This window comes from Neofelis nebulosa, chromosome 4 (genome assembly GCF_028018385.1).
Source record: "Neofelis nebulosa isolate mNeoNeb1 chromosome 4, mNeoNeb1.pri, whole genome shotgun sequence".
NCBI lineage: Eukaryota > Metazoa > Chordata > Mammalia > Carnivora > Felidae > Neofelis > Neofelis nebulosa.
Window position 1 is genome coordinate 106,702,112 of NC_080785.1, and position 22,118 is coordinate 106,724,229.

Sequence of the window (22,118 nt, forward strand, 5' to 3'; positions counted from 1 at the left end):
TGGATGCTGAACTGACTGGGCCCCCAGGCGCCCCTCAAATGTGAATTTAAAGAAGAGGCTCCTTCCTTCCTGCTTGCACCAGGGGCATGTGTGGGGCTTTGGAACCAAACTTTCCTGGGTTCAGATCCCATCTCCCCCACCTGGGTAAATTCCCCCTCCAAGGAGGGGTCCCAGTGCTTGACCCTACCCCCCACACTCTGGAGGTGACTGAACTAATGACCGAGGGGTGGCCCCCCAGTAAGTGGGAAAGCCCTGTGGAGGACCGTGCCCACCCCCACCTTTCTCGGGCAGTGAGGCGGGGTTCTCTGCCCCTGACCTGTTCCTGTCTCCCCCTACCCTACCTGCCCCCTCCTCGGTCCCCCCCCCCCCCGCCCAGGTACAGCGTGACGGTGCAGGCTTCCAGCAGGCTGGGCAGGGTGGCCTCAGAGCCCCACCGCATCAGGGCACAGAGGAGAATCGTCGCCAATCGGCTCGCGTCCCCATCCTCGGCTCTGCTCAACACCAGCGTGACCTTTGAGTGCAGACTCAACTTCGGCAGTGATGTCGCTTTCCTGTGGGACTTCGGGGATGGCGCCGTGGGCCCGGGGGGCAGCTCTGCCAGTCACAGCTACAGCAGGTGAGGGGCTCAGGCACAGGCAGGGCCCTGCACGCGGCGGCTGGCACGTAAGGGTCTCCTAACCGACCCCGCAGCGCATGCTGTTGGCAGGTACTGAAGAGTGACATGTAAACCCAGCTGCTCCCCAGGAGCTCCCGGTTTGGGGACGGCAGAAGGAAGACAGACGTTCTCAGCCCCAGGAGGCACGGAGAGGGCAGTGGGACGAGGGGTGGGGGCCCAACGCGGGTAGAAGGGGCTCGGAAGACTGTGAAGGGCCTCTCTGTCATCCTGAGGCGCTTGGGCTGTGTCCTTTCATTCGGTATTTATTGAGCACCCACTGTTTACCTGGCATGAGGCATTCTGGAGATCCACGCACAGCTAGGCCTGCCTGGGGAGGTGGGCATGCCCACGGGAAGCCACGTTCAAGGTTAGGAGTGGATGAGGCACGGGCCACCCGGGTCCAGGTCTGAGCCTCCCGGCTCGGAGTCCTACACTCACTCCGATGGAGGGTGTCCCGGAGGAGGAGGAACAGACGGACGGGCTCAGTCTCTTCATTCCTGTGTGTTGTGGCCCTTCCAGGGAAGGGGAGTTTACCGTCCAGGTCCTCGCCTTCAACGATGTCAGCACCGCCTCCCTGAGAAAGCAACTTTTCATCGTGCGTGAGCCCTGCCAGCCGCCCCCGGTGAAGAACATGGGGCCGGGGAAGGTGCAGGTAGGGCTGGGCTGGAACGATGGCACTTGGGGCAGTAAAGGGAGGCTCTGTGCAGCCGGCCCTCCATGCCGGACGCGAGGCAGCGCTTCTGAGGGCCTCTGAGCACCCAGAGCCAGGCCCAGGGGTCCTCCTTTCGGGCTGATTGGGCCTTCATTCTCCCCTCTTCCTCTGGTGCTCAGAGCCGCTGGCTCTGAGAAGCTTTCCAGAAATTGCTGGTGCAAATCACGGAAGTGTTGTCAGGAGAAGGGGATGTTCAGGTACACACGGTGTCAGCCAGCCCTTTCCTGAGCGCCTACTACGGGTTAGGAAAAGTAGGGCCACTTTTTATTCCTTTTGTTCCTTTGAGGCCTCTCGTGTGGAGCGAATTTCCCCTTTCAGGGCAGAAGTGTCCAGTGACACACGGAGTGAAAGCCTGGGACTCGGCTGCATTTGCCTGAATGTGTCCCGTGGTTTTCCAGCATCAGAGGCCGTTGATGGGCTGCTGACCAGGGTCTTGGGTTGGGGACCTCCTACCCCAGATGAGGCAGTGGGGATCGGGGGGCACACAGTCCCTCGGGCAAGGCCCGGGTGGTTCCTGGCCATGTGGGCCCTGTGGGACGGTGACGGTCCCTTACAAGTGAGACCCATGCCCCCATGAGGCCAGCATGTGCCTACAAGGTCATCAGTCTGCACGGGCAGTGGGCTCTCTGGGTCAGGGAGACAGACAGAAGGTCAGGGGGGACCCCTAACATGGCCATGAGGAGCATGGGTCCCCCTGGAATCAGGGAAGAAGGGTCTGCGCTTAAATCCTGACTCTGCTCTTGAGTTGAGCCACCAAATGGGGTTTTTCCCTGGTTAAACATGGTCGAGTTGACTCCACGCCATGTGGCTCAAACTGTGTATTGGCTGTGTGATCTGGGGTTCTCTTCTTTTTTTGTTTTCTAAGTAAGCTCTACACCCAGCGAGGGCTCGAACTCACAACCCTGAGATCAAGAGTGGCACATTCTACTGACTGAGCCAGCCAGGCACCTCCTGGGGTTGTTTTCCACAAAAAAGAGTACTCAGGTTTTTTTCATTTTTAAAATAAAACATTGACAAGTCCGTTTTTTCTTCATAGTTTTTTTTGTCTCATACACATTTTCTAAGAGTGTAAAGAAAAACGGGAAATCATCTGAAATGCATCAGGAGAATGCCACTGTCACTGGACACGCTTAACGTCAAAAGTCACATCGCAATTTTAATAAATACCAGTTTCTTTCTTTTTAAATTTGTTTTAGAGAGAGACAGAGTGTACACACGTGGGGGAGGGGCAGAGAGGGAGAGAGGGAGAGAGAGAATCCCAAGCAGACCCCTCACTGTCAGTGCAGAGCCTGACGCGGGGCTCGAACTCACAAGCTGTGAGATCATGACCTGGGCTAAGATGAGAAAACAGACGCTTAACCCACTGAGCCACCAGGTACCCCTAATATTTCTTGATTTTTAACAATACTGGGGCGCCTGGGGGGCTCAGTGGTTAAGTGTCCGACTTCAGCTCAGGCCTTGATCTCACAGTTCGTGGGTTCGAGCCCCGTGCCCGGCTCTGTGCTGACAGCTTGGAGCTCGGAGCCTGGAGCCTGCTTCAGATTCTGTGCCCCCCTCTCTCTCTGTCCCTCCCCCACTCACACTCTGTCACTGTATCTCTCTCAAAAATAAAGATAAAAAAGTTTTAAACAATACTAACTTTCATGTATTTTACCCATGTGTTTCTTTTCTATGTGGATATCTTTTTGAAACTATGTTTGACTGTTCACAAGTTTAAATTTCTATGGAATCAGATCTATTCACCTTTTCCCTTTCATATTTTCCCATTAATCTTATGCTTAGAAGGATTTTTCCTCTCATGGGTATATAAGTATAAATATTCACGCATTTTTTCTTGTTTTTGTATATTGACTCGTGATTTTGTCTGCAGGAAGAAAGTGTATTTGTTTCAGTGTTTTGTATTCCAGCTGTAAGGGGCCCACCCTGTGATTATGCAAGAGGGTCACTGGTGCCCGATGTTGAGAGTAAGTTTTGATGCTTCTCTGTGGCGTCAGGCATAATGGACCTTTCGAGACTCTTTTCTCTTTAACCCGCAGGTGTGGAGATCTCAGCCCGTGAACCTGGGTGTGACGTTTGAGTCTGTGATCCTCTGTGACATCTCCCAAGGCCTCTCCTACACCTGGACCTTCTGGAACTCCGAGGGGGCACGGGTACCCCTGCCCCCTGGTGTCAGCACTCACGGGCAGACCCTCACCGTCCCTGGCTACTTCCTGCAGCCCGGGAACTACACCGCGCTTGCCAAGGTGGGTGACCAGCCAGCGTGCTTTCCGAACAGCCTCCGAACAGGACCCTGGCCCCAGCCTGCTCTGTCCAAGAAAAAGAGGGCTGTCACAACAGGTGTGGCTGGGATCTCGAGAAGTGCTTGATTCCTTTAACACATTTTATGTCCAAATGCGGACAGAGTAATCATGAAAATCTCCTTATTTGTTTAGCAAAACCTTCCTGTGCACCTGCTTTGACCATGTCACCAAGGTAGTCCCGGGATGTTAAAGGTGTATTTGTGTCATCAAGGGGCCCGCTGCCTGGGAAGGGAGGGCATGTTAGTCAGAGAGCAGGGCCACCAGGGCACCCTGGTGACCAGGCTGGTGCTGACATTTGCTGCGTTTGGCTGGAAAAATGGTGACAGTAGGTCGTGGTCTCTTCTAGGAGAGTTGGCTTCATGGGGCACAGGACGTGGGAGGCAGCAGCCGGGGCCAAGACCCTGAAGGAGCCTGGGGCTCGCAATGGGGCACAGGCTGGCAGGGCAAGTGGGGAACAGACCTGGTGAGGGGTCTGGGGTCTGCCTGGCAGGTGTAAAGGCTGGACTGGAGACCACCGGTGCCGCCCCAGCTCCACAGGGAGGGGACTTTGTTCCTTCATCTGGGACATGAGGGCCTGCCCTATGCGTGGGGACCAGTGTGGGTCCCTCAGGTTCCTGGAGACACCAACACACACACTGGGAGCAGTGACATGTGCTTGCATGTCTCAGCAGCATTGCACTGCGATCAGGGTTTCCAGATGCTTCCTTGCCACATCTGTGCTAATCCCACCGTGCCCTGGACCCCTCCCCAAGGGCTGGGTGACGGCCACAGTAGCACCGTTGCAGACGAAGGCCACAGGAAAGGTCAGAGGCAGCGGAGTGGAAACCACACTTTACTTCAGAAGTATTAATTAGGGAAGAGTTGGGAGTAGACTGAAGGATGGGACTTCACTATTGAATACTCTCTGGAACGTTCCATCACTCCGGAGCGCTCTAATGGTGAACTCAGAGGCAACGGGAAGCTGAAATGATGCAGTGGCCATGGGCAGAAAGGCAGAACAGGTGACTGCAGGTGGGTTTACGGCCAGTAAAACCCACGAGGGTTCACCTACCCTCGTGATTACTCACACAAGTGAAATGGAAAACGCAAAGGTTAAGACCGAGTGCATGGAGGACAGTGAGACTGCTCCCCATTTCCCTCAGGAGAGCAGAGTGTCCATTTGGGACACTTTCTGAGCAGCGAGGACAGGAGCAGGAGGGAGGAGCCCCAGCAGGCAGCCCTTGTGTTTTGGGAATAGAACAGGTGAAGGAGCCTGAAAACGAGACAAGGTTTGGTATGTCCATAATAAGCATCATAAGGATCTGTTAATTTTTAAATAGTAGAAATGTTTTATTAGTAATACTCCCTGTTTTTAAATGTTTATTTTTGAGAGAGAGAGAGAGAGAGAGAGAGGCAGAGCACAAGTAGGGGAGGGCAGAGAGAGAGGGAGACACAAAATCCAAAGCAGGCTCCAGGCTCTGAGCTGAGCCTGATATGGGGCTTAATCCCATGAGCTGTGAGATCATGACCTGAGCCAAAGTGGGATGCTTAACTGACTGAGCCATCCAGGTGCCCCAGTTATTATTTTATTTTTTTAATGTTTTTTTTTAAAGTTTGTTTATTTTTGAGAGACAGAGCACAAGCAGGGGAGGGGGCAGAGAGAGAGAGGGAGACACAGAATCTGAAACAGGCTGCAGGCTCTGAGCTGTCAGCACAGAGCCCGACGCAGGGCTCGACTCATGAACTGAACCATGAGATCATGACCTGAGCCAAAGTCAACTCAACCGACTGAGCCACCCAAGGCACCCCCATTATATTCTTGAAATCACTTGTTCCTGAAATGGTCTATATTTTTTCTTGGTTTAACATGGCTTAAAATCTCTACTGTCTGTCATCACATTGACAAGACCAAGCAGGCGTTCCTGTTCTGTGACCAGTCTTGGGGGTCTCCTTGTCACTGAGGTTCTTGGGGAAGTGACTGCCAGAAGGGCAGATTTCAGCTGGACAGACGTGGCCCAGAGCAGACCCAGTGCGGTCATGGTGTGGACCGTGTGACCAGCCTAACCACCCCGTGTTCCAGATGGGCACAAATGGGGTGGAGGAGAGTTCCCAAGACAGGCGGTCTGGCCCCCTGCCCGAGAGGCCTGGCACGGATGCCCATCTCCCTGTGGTGTGGCTCCGAACCCTGCAGATTACAAGTACCATTGTCAGTGTGGTTAGAAACAGCCATTCATGCAGAGGCTGGTTCATACTGTGTAAGGTCACGAGTCAGTGCTCTGTGACCTGGCAAAAAGAGAAGCGGACAGGGCCGTGTGGCCATGGGTTCCCTCTCCATCCTGCAGCTCTGAGCTAGTGCGTGCCGTTGGATAAGGTGCACAAAGATGGGCAGCGAAATGCTTGATGAGGCCCAATGCTGGTAACTTCATGCATCCAACACTTGAGAGTCCCTTTTCCCCGAGATCCGGACAGTGGGGTCACAGGTGCCCTCGCCTGCCCATGTGGGAAGGGTCATGGCTGCGGTCCACGCCTCGGCGCTCAATGGCTCCGCTGGTTGACACACTCACTCATCAGCTGTGTCATTGGCATTGAATGGGCTACGGATGTATCTTTGTCCGAGTCGTGGCGACCCGACTTGAGAAGATGCTTTTGCTGAGATCCGAGCTCGTGTCATCACTTCGCCTTCGGGGGCCACTCCCTCAGATGTCCAGACCTCCTGCCGTCACTGTCCTGATGGGTTCCCCCACCCTGGGGCACAGGGTCCCCGTCTCTGGACGTTCCTGTTGGCTTCTTGGGCGGGAGGAGCTGGGCAGGCAGATTGGAGTGTAATCAGAGACGGTGGACTGCCCTCAGGCCCGCTCTCGGGAGAACCGCCAGCAGCGACCGTGGGTACGTTTTTGGAGAAAGTCCCGGAGGACCCAGCCAGGACCCGTGAAAAGAGCAGCGGGTGTTAGGCTCTATTTGTTTTTAAAGTTGCATCAAACTTCTAAAAGAACCCTTGCAAATGCCTTCTTCATAAACTGTTCCATATTCTTGAGTTGAAGAGTATTTGTCTCAAAGTTCATTTATTTGCTTCAAGAGCATCGATCACATGGGGGTAGAAATGTAGTTTGAAGGAAGTCTCCAGTGCCGTCCAAGACCACGGACAGATGGACAGACTCCCTGTCTGTGGAGTAGGTTTGGCATCTGGACTGTGAGCAGACAGGGCCATGTTACTGACGGTGTTGCTCTGTCCCCAGCTCCGTGTGCCCTCCAGATGCGGTGAGCGAATTCCCCCATCCTCACCGGCTTCAGCCACTCTGCTTCCACCGGGCACACAGTAGGCTGTTTGCCTGGCGAAGGTGACTGGCTGGGGTTGGAAATAACGGACCCTCTCGGTGCAGCGCTCGGAGCCGCTGTTGGAGCCAGCGGTGCATTTAGATGCCCCAGTTTCCTTCCAGAGTCAGAGGAGCGTCCACCATGGAGGTCGTCCTGCCCAGTCCCCCAGGTGATGCCCCCTTGTCGGCGGTGTTCCAGGTTCAGGTGGAAGGCAGCGTCGTGCACAGCAGCTACCGTGTGGGGGTGGAGGTGCGAGCCCGGGCCCCCGTGAGCGTCATCTCCGAGGGCACGCACCTGTTCATCTCCAGAGCCCCCTCGTCCATCATCGTCCTCAGGGGATCCCAGTCCTATGACCCAGACAGTCCTGGAGCCGTTCTCAGGTGAGCCCGGGGGCTGTGTGACCATCTGGGCTGGGCACAGCCTCCCTCCCCTCCCCCCACCCATCGCCTTCTCCAAACCCAGGCCCAGAAACGTTGGGAGAGGTGGCCATAAATCCTGCCTCGTCATTCAAACAACTTAAGTGCCTCCACTCTTGTTAATTGAACTGACATTTCACTCAGGATCGTAATGTAAGGGATTTGGGGAAGGTGTGGAACTAAACACATGAGCAGCTTTGTGAGTTGGTGTTTTAGAAAATGGAAGTTGAAATACTGCCTCAATCCGTTCCGGCTGCTGTAATAAACCACCCTGGCCTGCGTCGTCCATAAACCACACGTTTCCTTCTGTCCCCTCTGGGCACTGGAAGGCCAGGACCAGGGTGCCAGCTGGCTCCGTGTCCAGGGGGGACCTGCTTCCTCTTTCGGAGCTGGCGCCCTCACTGTGTCCTCACAGGGTTGAAGGGGTCCGGGGCTCCCTGGGGACCATGTTATAGGCGCGCCAGTCTTTTCGTGGCCCCCCCCTTCATGATCTAATCCTCTCCCGAGGCCCCGCTCACACCTCACACAAACAGTCCGTCCTTAACAAATAAGTTATTTCATTACTAAAGTTCTTGCTTTGGTGTTCGGGGAGCTTGATCTCAGAGTCTCGCTCATCCCTTAATGTTAGAGGCCCCGGCTCAAGCCTGGTGCCCTTGACCGTCCACACACCTTCCCTGGTGGCCTCACCCAGTTTCCTGATGTGGACACCGTCCGCACCTCACTCCCCCCGAGCTGCACCCTCCACGGACACCGTCCGTGCAGCCCCCACCCAGACCACCGTTGGACTCCCGGCTGGCTGTGTCCTCGCCCGTCGGGCCCTCTGCGGCCTTCCCGTCTGCTGATGGAAGGTCCTTCCTGTTACCGAGGCCAAAGCCTTCAGTGGCCGCGGCTGCTCTTCTCCCCCTTTGTGGCCGGTCTGTCAGGAAGACTCACTGGCCCCGTCCGCCGTGAGGGCCGCGTCCGGCTTCCTCCCACAGGGCGTCCTCACTGGTGCCCGGCTGTCCCCTGCCCACCATCAGGCTCTGCTTCTCGGAGCAGCTGGACGCAGCTCGCAAAGCCCTGCCCCAAAGTCTGCAGCGCTGCCCGAGCACTCCCCGTGCCCCAGGCCTATGGCCACCTGTCCCCCGAGTCCTCTTCCTGCTCCATGCTCCCCCCCTGCCCTCAGCACTGGGGCGGTGGGGGTGCCTCCTGCATCTTCCCTCAGCTGACTCCCGGACTGTCCCCACCCCACTTCCTTCCGTCTGCGCTCAGATACCACATTCCCGGGGGGCTTCTGAGGGCTCCATCTGAAGCAACAACGGTCCCATCCCGACTCTGTGCCTTGTCCCCGTGACATCAGATATCCGCTCACCGGCTGTCACTGTCAGCAGTCTGTTCCCTCTGGAACAGTCCCTCCAGAAGGGCAGGGCTGCGGTTTGGCATATCCCTTGTGCCTGGCGCCCAGCAGGGCCTCAGTGAGTGTTCGTGAATAACCAGCGTAGACATTTGCTGCGTCCAAGTATGGGCTTTGGCGGAGGCCAGAGGTGGCCCCTTGACTTGCCGGTGATGTGTACGCACTCTGGACAAAGCACGCAGCTGGCTGCGTACCTCCTGCACCGTGGCCTCAGGACACAGTGGGGTCTTGGTTACGCTGTGCCCTCCCGACAGCCCCACGTGGCACCCAGAAGCAAGGGCTCAGTGTGTGTTTGCTGAGACAGGCTGAGTCTCCCCCTGGGAACGGGGATTGTTCCTGCCGAGCCCCGGGGAGGGTCGCTCCCACAAGGGCCCGAGCTGGACAGGCTCTGGATACAGGGAGGGTTATTAGGATGGGTGTCCGGGTCCAGCTTACCTGCAGCCAAGAGAGGGAAGTGACCTTGAAGGTATGAGCAGGAGTGCAGATTTGGGGGTGCTGCGGGGGGGGGGGCCTGCGGCTGCAGGGCCGGCACCTCCCTGGGGGGCGCTGCTTGTCTCCATGTGTCCCTGCCCCTCCCCCCAGCCCCGGGCAGGACCTGCCCCAGGCAGGGGTTGGGGCTGTCTTCCTGACTGTCGCAAGTACAGAGGACTGAGCGTGCCTGGTGCTCATGTCCTGGCCCAGGAAGCCAGGTGGGTACCTGGCAGTACTGCTCCCGCTTTGGACACCCCCACCCTCCCTGCCTTAGAGCGTAAGCGCAACCTCACAGCTCCCTGCCCAGCTGCTCCCCTGGGGCCCCGGGAAAGCCCACTGAGTGACCCCAGGGTGGTCACCTGACAGGCCAGAGCAAGTGCATTCAGCCCCGTGGTGGCATCCCGCAGGTATCACTGGAAGTGCACCGCGGCCAGCGCCCCTGGGCACCCCTGCTTCTCCACCTCCTCTCCACGCAGCCTGGACGCCGGGGCTCCCACCCTTTCCTTTCCTGCGGACTCTCTGAGCAACAGCTATGACCAGTTTCTCGTGACACTGATGGTGTCCAGCGGTGGCCGGAACTCTTCAGAGGCACAGGTGTTCCTGTCCCCTCGCCCCGACTTGGCACTCAGGTGCGTCCTGTCCTGTGCTCCCTGCACTGCGGATCCAAGGGGTGCACCCTTCCGTGCTCTGCCCTATGGGTGTGGGAGCCACTGCATGCAGGAGCCGGGCCCACAGGAGAAAGGGGCTGACCAGGGAGGGCTGGGGGAATCCGCGGTCCTCTGGCCCCAGGGCAGAGCCTGCTGGGCTCATGCTGGCACCTGCGGGCTCCAAGTGGGAGGGCTCCTGTGTCCGGGGCCTGAGGCCAAGCCTGGAAAGGGCTAAGGCATCTCAGGGCCTCTGCCCAGGGCCTTCCAGGCGTCGCCGAGCTGGGCCAGATGGCAGCATGGAGGCGGTGCAGGTGGAAGGAGCAGAGAAATACTGTGACCACAGAGGCCAGACTAGCACCTGAGTGAGGGCCCCACTCAGCGCCAGCACCATGCAGGCTGGCGTGCCCTGCCGCTGCTTCAAACTTCCCCTGGGGAGCTAGGTCCCAAGGAGCGGGCTGGGGGCAAGGGGGACGTCCGCAAGGACTCAGGCGAGCAGGACCGCTTCCGTACATGGACCCTGCAACGGGTCTAGGCAGTTGCCGTCGTCATGTTGAAAACACGTGTAGTTAGAAGTGTGGGTAGCTGGTTCTGGAAGGCTTCCTGGAGGAGGAAGCAAATTGGCCGTGCCTGGCAGGACCAATGCAAAGGAGAGGATGTGAGCTGTGGTACCAAGGTCGGGCAGACCACCGTGATGGAGCCCCTCCCCCCAGGGGTTCAGGTTTGAAGCCATGAGAAACAAGTCTCAGCAGACAGAATGGACACTTCTCCAAGGTCCATACAGACCCAGACTGCCTGCATCGGTTTTGAGTCGTGATGTGTGTTAAAGGTGAAGGAATGGAGGTGCCCTGCTGGCTCAGTCAGTGGAGCATGTGACTCTTGATCTCCGGGTCGTGAGTTCAAGCCCCACACTGGGTGTGGAGCCTACTTAAAAAAAATTTTTTTTTAAGTGAAGGAATGCCAGTACAGGGCTACAAGCCTTGGGCCATCATTTAAATAATTATACTAATAAATTAGGCCCTTTTTAAAAAAATACAATGTACCATATAATTCTGTTACTCATAAAGAATTTATTTGAAGATACTCACCATGTTCTAAAGGTGGATGTCTATCAGTCCTGTCAGGCATTATCTGGGCCCCTGTGGACCCTGTCTCTGCGAGGTCTGGGGCCAGACGGGCCTCCCGTGTCTGGCCCGTCCCTACCCAACAGGCACGCACACGTGGTGCGTGGAGAGAGGCGTGACCGCTTACACGCAGACACACGTACATGCACACATAGGGACAGCCCGGCCTGAGGCCCCTCGAGGAGCCTGCGTGGCCCCGTGTGCTGTGCTCCCTCCACCCGGACCTCCTGTGCTGGGGGGGCCGCGGTCTGACATGGGGGGAACACCTGCACCGCACACATGCTCTGGGAGGTTGGTGGGGGGGTCTCTCTACCTTGGCCTGCCGAGGCCCCCGAGTCCCACAGGACAGAAACCCATCAAATCAGGCCCGTGGCGGCAAACCCTGACCACCCATACCGCCTAAGGAACTGCGTTCCTCAGGGCATGTGTTGGTGAGTGCTGGTCAGCAAAGGAGCCTGGGGAAGGAATTCGGGGGGCCACGGGGCTGCAGGCCTGAGAGATTGGGTGGGGTTTCACGTGTGGGGCCCAGCAGACTGCAGGGAGCAAGGCTAAGGGCATGGATGCAGTGTCCCCTGGAGCACCCGAGGCCATCTAAGAATGCAGAATGTCCTCAGCCACTGGGGGCGGAGCCCCAAGGTGAAGAGAACACTCAGGGGGCGTCCCTCCTGCGGAGAGAGTGGCCAGAGTGCCGTCCTGGCTCTGTCCTGAGCTGTGTGACCTGGAGGAATTGCACACCCTCTCTGAGCTCAGTGTGTTTGCCTCCTGGGATCTGGCCCACGTGGGTGGAGCTGGGTGAGGGCTCGGCCACCCTGGAGGTGCTCAGTCACGTTGGCCGTGACACAGACACCCTCTTAACGTGGCTGAACAAGACCACAGAAGCACCCAGTCCTTTCCCTAAAACCTCCAACCTGGTCTGCACGTCACAGATTCGTCCACATCTCCTGGGTCAACTTTAGAGACGTCTTTGTTAACTGGAATGAGGAACTTTGTCTTCAGGCTGAGTGCGAAGTCTGTGGCCAAGTATCCGGGCTGTCCTACTCCTGGGACCTCTTCCTGGTCAACGCAACAGAAGGGACTAGTGTGGAAGGTGAGGTCACTGCCCCTTCGTGTGTTAAGCGGGGCAGGACACGGGGATTCACAGATCTCTAATGGCGTGCAGACTCTGCCTCGTCTGGGCTGGCGTCCCTGGTCCTGCCTGTCGCTGACCGTGTCCCCCAGCCCCTCTCCTTTATGCCCTTGGGGATGCCTTGCCCCCGTCCCTCCCAGGTCCCGCCGTCCTTGGGGCCAGGTCTCGCCCCAGCTCTGCTCCCCGTGCCCAGAGGGGCTTCTCCAAGACCTGGCTCTCTTGGGTGGGGAAGGTGGGTCCAGGCGCTGCCAGGATGGTGGTGAGGATACGTGGGATCCCGGGAGAACACGCCTACTCTGGGGTGGGAGGTGGCCTGCGGGTGCCGTGGCCGCTGGGTTTGAACCACGAGGGACATGGGTTCCCACCAGTGGTGTCCGTGATCAGAGAGATGGTGGCGAATGGCAAACAGAAGGGCTTTTATTTCTGAGCTGCGCGCGGCTGTTCCTATGACAGAAGCTTGTGCCAAGCCCTCAGAGACCCACACTTAACTTCTTTTGGATCCGTTTGGTGGGGCCACACGCAGCTTCCCTACACGGAGCTCGGAGTCCGGCTGCCCTCACAGCTGGAGGGACACGGAGACTCGGGCAATGTGCACTTCTTCACAGCGGAGCCGTTCCCACACCCCAAGATAGTTGACCGTTTCTGAGGCAAAGCCCGTGGGGAACGCACTAGAGGAACCTGGGGCACAGACCCCGGTAGTTGATCTTGCAGCAGAGCCGGGGATTATCCCTTGTCTTTGTTGTCACAGAATCTTGCTGTGTCACGGCAGCACTTAAAAGCTGGCCACCATGACACGTCGTCTTTTACGTCTTCAGAAATGTTTCTTTGTTTGGCGTTCGTCCTTTCTCGTAAATTATCCTAGCACTTGTTAGAACTGTGACCCGAGACACTGACAGGTGAACGAGGGTCGGGAGAGAGTCCACGTGGCTGCATTGTCTCGAACATGCATGGACGACCCGTGCCAGGCGGGGCCCCGAGGGGGACACATGGACAAATTGGTGGCCTGCTTCCATGCATCTGCTTCTCAGGGGCCAACTGCCTGCCTCCGGTGAAAACCAGGCTCCGCGAATTTTCTCATACATGTCCTTTTCAGATTTGCATCGGGTCTGTTACAACAGCACGTAAACCTTGAACCGCATAGCTTTTCTGCTCCAGATTTCTGACACTGTCCCATGTTTGTTCAAGTTCCCTTTTGTAGGACGGTGGGGCTGCTGGGCTCTGCCGGGCTAGGGGCCGTTTCCAGGCCACCAGAGTCCAGTCCACCGTCCACGGAGCCGAGCTGGCTGGAGTGCCACACAACGGGAGCGCCATTCTCACAGGAGCCGTCGCCACAGACCCAGGGCCAGCCCGGCCTTTCAGCCACGGGGAAACCCTCCTCAGGGCCCACGGTCAGCCGACACTGGGTCCCCGCCACGGGTGACGCTGCGGCCCCAGGAGTGACTCCCCAGGACCAGGGCTCTCCAGGACCCAGCTCCCCTGGAGGAAGTTCGCCCTCCCAGGGCCTGTCCCCTTCCCCCTCTGGTAAGTGCCACAGTCCCCTCATATTCGGGGCCGGGCCCAGACTCCACTGTCTCCTCCACTGTGGTGGTAACGCGGTGACACCCGCAAGGACAGGATGTGGACTCTAGAAACACACTGGGGCAGCCCATGTGCTGCGTCAGGAGGGTGGGTATTAATTTCAGGAGAGTCTTATGGCTTTAAATGACACGTTACGGTTTTCTCCTCTCGTGTAGATTTTGAAGCCTATTACGGCAATATCCAAGAAGCAGAGCTGTCCAGAGGGAGACAGCCCGCTGACTGTGAGTCCGTGCTTCTTCCTCTTTCTGGGGCTCCTTGGGTCCCTGTGTCCCCGCCTCGGGTCCCTGTGTCCCCTCGGGTCTAACCTCTGAAATCGAGAATTGCCCCCCTCCCCATGGCATCACGACCACCAAGAGCTCCCAGAGACGAAGGAAAAAGCCCAGATTCCTCTGCATGGCACCGTCTCCCCCAAATCCTTATTTCCAGCTCACCTACTTCTCTTCGGGCTCCCTGCGCTTCCAAAAGCCCCAGGCCCATGGGGGGTACTGCCCCTGTCCCACACCTCAGTCCCCAGAGTGTCATCTGCCAAAAACACCTCCCTTTGCGCCTTCCCCACTTGTCATCTTGGAGCGCTTCCTCCTTTCCGGTCAGCCTCCGTTCCCTTCCTCCGGGACAGTCCCACCTTCTTACCTTGTATCACCCCCGCTCCTGTGACAGCCCAGCAGAGTCCTCAACTGCGCCTGAAGCAGGTGCGCAAGGTGCTCGCGGCTGTCTCCTTGTGTGTCCTGCTCTAGTCTAGCTCTTCAGGGAAGCTTCCCTGGCAAGTGCAAACCCGTGTGCCAGATGATCACAGTGCCTGGCACACTGGCACACAGTGAGTATGTTCTCAGATGGAGAGATGCACGGTCACTGGAGGATTGGTCATCTGTGGGCAGGACGGCCGGACAGTCATTGGAGGACGTTTCTGTGGGCAGGACGTCCGGATGGTCAGGGGACGACGTGACTGTGGGCAGGACGGCCGGACGATCAGGGGACGACGTGTCTGTGTCCCACCACCCCAGGCACCTGGACTACGCGGAAGCCCTTGCTCTTTCTTTTCCTCCATCCCTGCCGCCTGCCCTCATTCACCGTGTGACACAGCTGGAGACCTCTCAGGGCCACAGCATAGCCCCCCCTCCCCCCACCAGTCCTCAATGTCTTCCCGCCACATGCTGGGCCTCCCACCAGAGCGCCCTGGCACTTTCTGCCTCATTTCCCTGCCTTTCCCTTTGTCATCCCCTCCAGCCACATCTCCAACCTTCCAGGGGTGTTTACTTGGTCCCTATCTGTGCCTTGCCCACCCGGGCCCTCCCGGACCATGGCCCAGCAGCTCTAAGACAGCCCCTTCTCGGAGGGGCCCCTCTCATTCCTCTGACTCCTCCCTCCCATTCCTCCCTCCCAGGCCCTGCATTGTCTCGTTGCCTCGGGGCCTTACAGTACTGAGGGGGGCAGGGGAGCAGGGGGGCAGGGTCCTCCTGTGCCCTGACCTGCCCGGGCAGGTCCAGGAGGCAGGACCCCTGCCGCTCTGGTTAGCGGCTCTGCCCCAGTCCAGCACCCGGCCTGGTGCGCAGAGGGTCTGCTGAACGCGAGAGGCGGGTGGAAGGGATGGAACGTGCCATCGCAGCGCGAACCCACGTCATTCAGGAGGACGCACAGCAGAACGGGTACTGATGAAGGCCGTCAGACTGTCATTATGGCCTGTCCCTTACCGTGTCGGCTTGTCTTCCCAGGGCCCAACCCCAGCCTCCCAGGATCAGATCCGAGTTCCAGTGCCGACAGGGGCCGTGGTGACGGGGACAACCTGCTGGGCCCCTTGCCCCCCACCGCTGCTGCCGGGTCCCCTCTCATGGTTGACTGGCCCAAGTCCCCGGTGGGCCGCACACTCTTCCACGGCTACACCGCCTCCGGTACGGCGCGTGTCTACACAAATGGGAATTGGCAGCTGGTCCAGAAGGGTTTGCTCGCCAGCCCGTTTCTTCTGCCACATTTGCTTTCCACACAGAAGTACTTGGGGTCATTGAGCCTTTTCTCCTTGTATGTGTCCCTCTGGGGACGGCAGACAGGGCCCCATTTACGGGCAGACTTGGCCTCTGTAGCCCCAGGAGCCCTGTCTGCACATGGAACAACCTGTGCCAGGCCACGACCTCCACGGGGAGGACGATCACCCCACGGAGTGGGCATGGTGGCCCCGCTCCGTGACGCACTGGCTCCACTCGGTGCTGGCTTGAGGCCTCTTGTGGGGAAGCCTGGGGCCACGTCTACCCCACTGTCGTCACACGGCTGCCTCCTCCCCTCTCCCCCCGCCCCCCCACCATGGTTCCCTGTGGAGACCGCCAGCCTGTATTTTGGGTCCCTCCCACCTTCAGAGTCAGCTCCTGCCCCCCAGGGAAGGGACCCAGTCCCCAGGGGACAGCGGTCACACCCAGGTTTCAGAAATGGTTTACAGGGTTCCTGCAAGATATAAAAATCACTTTGAAATATCTTTTTTTTTAAATACTTATTTATTTATTTATTTATTTATTTATTTATTTATTTATTTAGGAGAGACAGGACAGGGGAGGGACAGAGAGAGAGTGCAGGGGAGGGGCAGAGAGAGGAGGGCAGCAGAGACATGGGACTCCATCTCACAAACTGAGAACGAATGACCTGAGTGGAAATCAGGAGTCGGACACTTAACCAACGGAGCCCCCAGGCTCCCCTGCTTTGAAATTTCTTCATCACCCCTCACGGACAGAATAATGTGCAAACTAGCCGGCTTGGAGACTGGACCTAATGCTACCGGTGCAGAGTGAGCTCTCACCAGCGTCGTCTCTCTCTCGGAGCCTAGTGTGACCCTGGGTCCACCCCCAGCACCCCCACTCAGGGTCACTGCTGTCGGGCAGGGGATGCTGGAGGAGAGATTTCAGCTCCGTAAAGAGGGCGGGTGACGAGCATCTGGGGGCATTGCAGGGAGGAGCCTGCTGTACCCCTGCCTATGGAGGTGCAGGGCATCTGCCCGCTACCCTGCCTTCAGAGCTTTCCCGTGACGGCTTCCGTGTGCCCCTTCTCTGCAGGTATCACGGGACAGACTGTGACAATCAAGCCATTCGCACTGAGCCCTGGGAAGACCTATGTCCTGCAAGCCTCTGTGGGTATGTTACGCTGTCAGCTGGACCCGGTCGGGGGGATGATGAGGGGTTTCATTACATTCATGTTTTTTCTGGAAATTTCAGCCACTTCAGAGTCTCCCGAGCTCTTGTCCCGGGTGTCCTGACCCTCCCTCCATCCCCACAGTCACTCACTGCTCATTGTTGCCTCCTTGTGTGTTTCTGATCCTTAAGGGATCAGGTGGGTGTTTAGGTCACAGTAAAGGCTGAGGTGTTTGCCTTAAAAACACACACACACACACACACATACAGAAAACTACATATGTATTTATTTTATTTTGTCCAAGATAAGTGCATTAGCTGGTTCTTTCCCTACAAATTGGTTGATAACTCCTCCACATATTTAAAACCCAACAAGGTAGCATTTCTGTTGTTCTGTGGACACCGTTTGTTGAATACATGACATGTTTACCCCGCGTCCTGTTCCGTGTCCCTTCTGGCCTTCCCGTGACTCAATCTTACATCTGACTTTGGGGTCATTTTTGGACATTCTGCCCCATTTCTAGAGAGTTGTTGTGGGTTTTTTTTGAAAATTTATTTATTTTGAGAGAGAGAGAGAGAGAGCACACGCAAATGGGGGAGGAGCAGAGGGAGAGGGGGAGAGAGGATCCCAAGCAGGCCCAGCACTGTCAGCATAGAGCCCAATGTGGGGCTCGAACTCACAAGCTGGAAGTTCACGACCTGTGAGATCCCAACCTGAGCAGAGATCAAGAGTCTGAGGCTCAACTGACTGAGCCTCCCAGGCGCCCCCTAGAGGTCTTTAGTTCCATAGAAGAAGCACAGAGGTTCTGATGGTTTACACGTACGGATGGGTTTGGGTCGGTGCCCACACTTTTGGGCTCGTGGACACCCTGGTGCGTTTCCAGTGTTGTATTCTGCATTGGCTTCCTTTCTCCCGGGCGTGCAGCACGAGGCTGACTTCCCTGTGAGACCCCTTGGTAGGGCCGGCAGGGTCCCTGGGCTTCATTCTCGTTCCCCCTGTCTCTGTTGACATCGTTGCAAAGGTCGTCCCGCCCCTTCCATGGGCGTTCAGAGACTAAACCCCAGGTGCCTGTGTTTGGTACGAGAGAGGCATTTCCCTGTGTTTTCCCAAATACCACAGAGCCAACCATTGGCTAGCCCTCCCTCCCTTTGCTGCTGACATTTGTCCAAATGATGAGCCTTAGGGCCATTTTCACAGGTGGGTCACACTCCTTCTGGGGGGAAGAGACTCTGCCTCTGTGCGAGAGGTCCGGCTCATCCCGGCAGCCACGCTGGCCCCTGGGCTCCCGCCCACACCAGGCCGGGCCGTGGCCCCCAGCTGACTTCCACGGTCCATGTGACCCTGGAGCAGGATGGTAAACGAGGTTATCTCCAGTGCGGTACCTGCTGTTAGGATGATGGTTTATACATCTCATTCTTAGATGTTGTACCTCAAGAAAAAGACATCAGAAGTGGAAAAACAAAACAAAATCGCATCATGGGAACAAACTTGGAATGATTAATGATTAATCATCAGTCATGGTAGCAAATGGGAAATAAAATGTTTGATGCTTGGGGAACCATGGTTGTGCATATCGGACTATGTGTGTTTCCCTGGGGAGTTTGAACTCTGTATTTAGATATGAATGCAGTTGACAGAAGCCATAAAAAATGGCATTGGTGCTAAATTCAAGTGAGCCACACGTAACTGTTTGTGGATGAGACTTCGAGAGTACCCAGGTGGGGGGGGGGGGCGAGGCTGCGGTGAGGGGGAGCCCCGTGTCCTTTAGTGTCTGTGCTCAAGACTTTGATTTCCATCTGCATGATCTGTGTGTGCCTCCCGACGCCCACGCCTGGGTGTGGCTGCCTGCACTTTGAGTGCCTGTGGACATGTCACATGACAGGTGCCGCGTGCAGGGTCCCCCCCTCCCACGCATGTCGCAGTCCCCCGCCACCGGGTCCCCCCACTCAGGCTCCGACTCAATCCGAATCTCTAGCAAGTTCCTGGGCGACGCCGATGCCGCTGTCTGGGGATCACACGGTGGCAGCCACACAGTGTCCCACTGGGACCGGGCATTTGTGCAACTGTAGTTCTCTGTCACGCTCTCCTCCACAGCCTCCAAGCACGGCTTCCTGGGGCGAGCTCAGCTTTATGTGACGCTCAGGCCAGCTCCGTGGGCCGTGACCTGTCAAGTGCAGCCACATCGTGGCCTCGAGGCACACACCGTCTTCAGCATCTTCTGCATGTCAGGGAGACCGGTACGCGCGGCTGCCCCGAGTGTGTCCCAGAGGCAGAGGTGGCTCTCCGGGGAGATGCTGCGGGACGTTAACCCTGGGGTCTGGGGGCGGGAGTGCCGTGGCTGTGCCCTCCACCCGCTCAGGGAGACACCACCCGTTCCTTCCCCCACCCTGCCCCTTCCCTCAGAACCCACCGCCTGTGTCCCTGGAGGGTCGGATCCTGGCCTCCCTTGGGGCCCAGGCAAATGCCCCGGGTTGTTTGTTTTAGTTAAGTTTTTATATCAGTTCCAATGTGGTCAACATGCAAAGTTAGTTTCAGGTGTACCATATATTGATTCAACATTTTTTTTTAAGTTTATTTATTTTGGGAGAGAGAGAGAATAAGCGGAGGAGGGGCAGAGAGAGAGGGAGAGAGAATCTCAAGCAGGCTCTGCAGTGTCAGCACAGAGCCCGATGCGGGGCTCCAACCCATGAACCGTGAGATCACGACCTGAGCCGAAATCAAGAGTTAGACGCTTAACCGACTGAACCACCCAGGTGCCCCTGATTCAACATCTCTCTACAATACTCAATGCTCATCACAAATGCATCCTTAACCCTCATCCTTCCCCCACTCTCCTCTGGTGACCATCAGTGTGTTCTCTGTAGTTAAGAGTCTGTTTCTTGCTTTGCCTCGCTCTCTCTCTCTCTCTCTCTCTCTGTTTGTCCAAATGCCCTGTTCTGACACCAAGAACAAATTGCCCGAGCCCCCCCATCTCCTGTCTGCTGTGTCCCCTTCAGCCCGAGGAGGCCCAGACCACATGTGCCTCTGTGACTTTTGGGAGACCCCAGGCCAGGAGAGCACACGACCCTGAGTGACAGGCGCAGCCAGTGTGTGGGGTCCTCTCAGCTCTGGGAGAGGGATCCCGCAGGTGGGAGGTCACCCCATGCACGTGTCTGCATTCGGGGGGACACGAAGTTAGTATCTGCCCCCAGCCTGTGTATAAACAGTGCCCTCTGGTGGAGTGAAGGAGGCAGGGGTATGTACTTCCTGGGGACGTGATTCAGTGTGTTCACTTATACACTGTTTTTTGTTCTCTGTGGAACGGATCCTAGGACTTCCATTACAAATTCAGTTACCAGATAGGAAACGGGTCCAGACACACTTTGTACCGCGGGACAGACACCCAGTACTACTTTGCGCTGCCTGCGGGTGAGCCCTTGGATGACTATAAAGGTAAGTCAGTCAGGCCGTGGGTGTGGGTTGCTGGCTGTGTTTGCTTATGGTCCTAAACCTTCCCCCTGGCTTCCCCAAACTACAAAATGTTAAAACTATGCGTCTAGAAAATAAGTTCTTGGGGCACCTGGGTGGCTCAGGCGGTTGAGCGCCCAACTTCAGCTCAGGTCATGATCTCAAGTTTCATGGGTTTGAACCCCGTGTCGGGCTCTGTGCTGACAGCTCGGAGCCTGGAGCCTGCTTCGGATTCTGTGTCTCCCTCTCTCTCTCTGCTCCTCCCCTGCTCGTGCTCTGTCTCTGTCTTTGTCTCAAAAATATATAAATGTTAAAAAAAATTTTTTTAATTTAGAAAATAAGTTCTTATTTATTCATCTGGAAAAGTGTCATGCTTTTTAGATGAGGTGGATTACCTACTTTCTAGTGCAGAGACATTAGCGATACTATAAATAAATCTCTTTTAAAATTACAGCTGAGATATAGTGTAAATGCTGAAGTGCCAGGGAACATCTTGTGAGTATGGATTAAACCTTTCAGACCAAGCCGCCCCTTGTTTACTGACGAAATATGCGGTCTCTGGTGAATCCTGCGTTGATTGTAGACAGAACCCAATCGGGGGGCTCCCGCCGCAAAGAAAACACGGGGGTAAGGGAATGTAGAGTTGAGTATGTGTTGTTCCCAGAGCAAAAATTGCTCCACGGTGCTGGCAGCTTCCCCGACCCCTGTGCCGGCGGGCTGCCCCATTCTCAGCTGGCCCCAGTGGCCTCCCTCCACTGCACGTATTAGATACCCCACCACTGAGGAAAGCGGCCCCATCTGCGGGACCGTGCCCGTTACGTCAATCTCGGGGGCTGACAGGGTGTTTTTTAGCCTTCTGGATGATTCTGACGTGCAGGCAAGTTTGAGAGTCAAGGAAACACGCCCATCTAGAAGTTTCTTTGACCTGGCCACCTGAGAGTATTTCAGCCTGACGTCTGCAACTGGTTCATCCACCTGGTTTGCTTAAACCTCCTCTCTCCCCGAACCCCAGCCAGAAAGCTTTCTAGTTCGGGAAAGCCTCCCTGACCCCCAGTTAGACACACGTGCACATTCTCCTGGCTGTAGGTGGGTGACACTGAGCAAAGGCCTTCTGAGCTGGACACCGATCCGCTCGGATGGGCACGTCTGCCATGTGTCCTGATGAGCACGGTGATGGCTGCAGGTGGTTTCAGGGTCTGCCTCACTTCTTCCAGAATGAAACCACATGCACCTTCTGTCTCCTGGAAAGTTTCCTCCAAACGGATGCTCACCCGGCAGGCTCCCCTGCTTCCTGGTGTTGGGCACGAAGCCCTGTGCTTTGATTCAGACCGGGCAGTGCCTCTCTCCAGACTCCTGCCCACAGGGCCATGTGGGACCCTGTCCACAGGAGTGTGCAGACCACAGGGCTGTGCACATGCCCACCTAGGATGTCAAGGCAGGGCCTCAGCTCCGTGTTGGATGGATTTTTGTTTTGCTTTTTTAATGTTTATTTATTTTTGAAAGACAGAGCATGAGCAGGGGAGGGGAGGGGCAGAGAGAAACAGACACACAGGATCCGAAGCAGGCTCCAGGCTCTGAGCCGTCAGCACAGAGTCTGACACAGGACTCAAACCCACGAACTGCGAGATCATGACCTGAGCCGAAGTCCGATGCTCAACCGACTGAGCCCCCCAGGTGCCCCCATGTGGGATGAATTTGTAGACCATATTTCAGGCCACAGTCACTGAGCAATGTCAGGGTGAGTGACGTCACCCAGGTCATTCCAAAGACCCCACAGGAGTTACAGTTGCCGACACGGGGATGATCTGTTCCTTCGAGGACCTGACTTGAAGATTCCTAAGAGGGGGAAC

At 56.8% G+C, this 22,118-nt stretch overlaps 1 protein-coding gene across 11 annotated transcripts in view; it reads left to right on the top strand.

Annotated features, from left to right (window-relative positions):
• The window catches only part of PKD1L1 (polycystin 1 like 1, transient receptor potential channel interacting), a 125,891-nt gene that overhangs the window by 38,590 nt on the left and 65,183 nt on the right, over positions 1-22,118 (top strand). For 10 of the 11 annotated variants that reach the window (XM_058725593.1, XM_058725586.1, XM_058725590.1 and 7 more), the window contains 12 exons: positions 377-616; positions 1,175-1,307; positions 3,404-3,610; positions 7,160-7,341; positions 9,649-9,870; positions 11,936-12,096; positions 13,321-13,656; positions 13,869-13,934; positions 15,423-15,599; positions 16,746-16,823; positions 18,916-19,058; positions 20,133-20,253. In XM_058725593.1, the coding sequence (XP_058581576.1) occupies positions 377-616; positions 1,175-1,307; positions 3,404-3,610; positions 7,160-7,341; positions 9,649-9,870; positions 11,936-12,096; positions 13,321-13,656; positions 13,869-13,934; positions 15,423-15,599; positions 16,746-16,823; positions 18,916-19,058; positions 20,133-20,253 (2,066 nt within the window). The remainder of the gene's footprint in view (positions 1-376; positions 617-1,174; positions 1,308-3,403; positions 3,611-7,159; positions 7,342-9,648; positions 9,871-11,935; positions 12,097-13,320; positions 13,657-13,868; positions 13,935-15,422; positions 15,600-16,745; positions 16,824-18,915; positions 19,059-20,132; positions 20,254-22,118) is intronic. The other variant, XM_058725588.1, reaches the window with a different exon arrangement.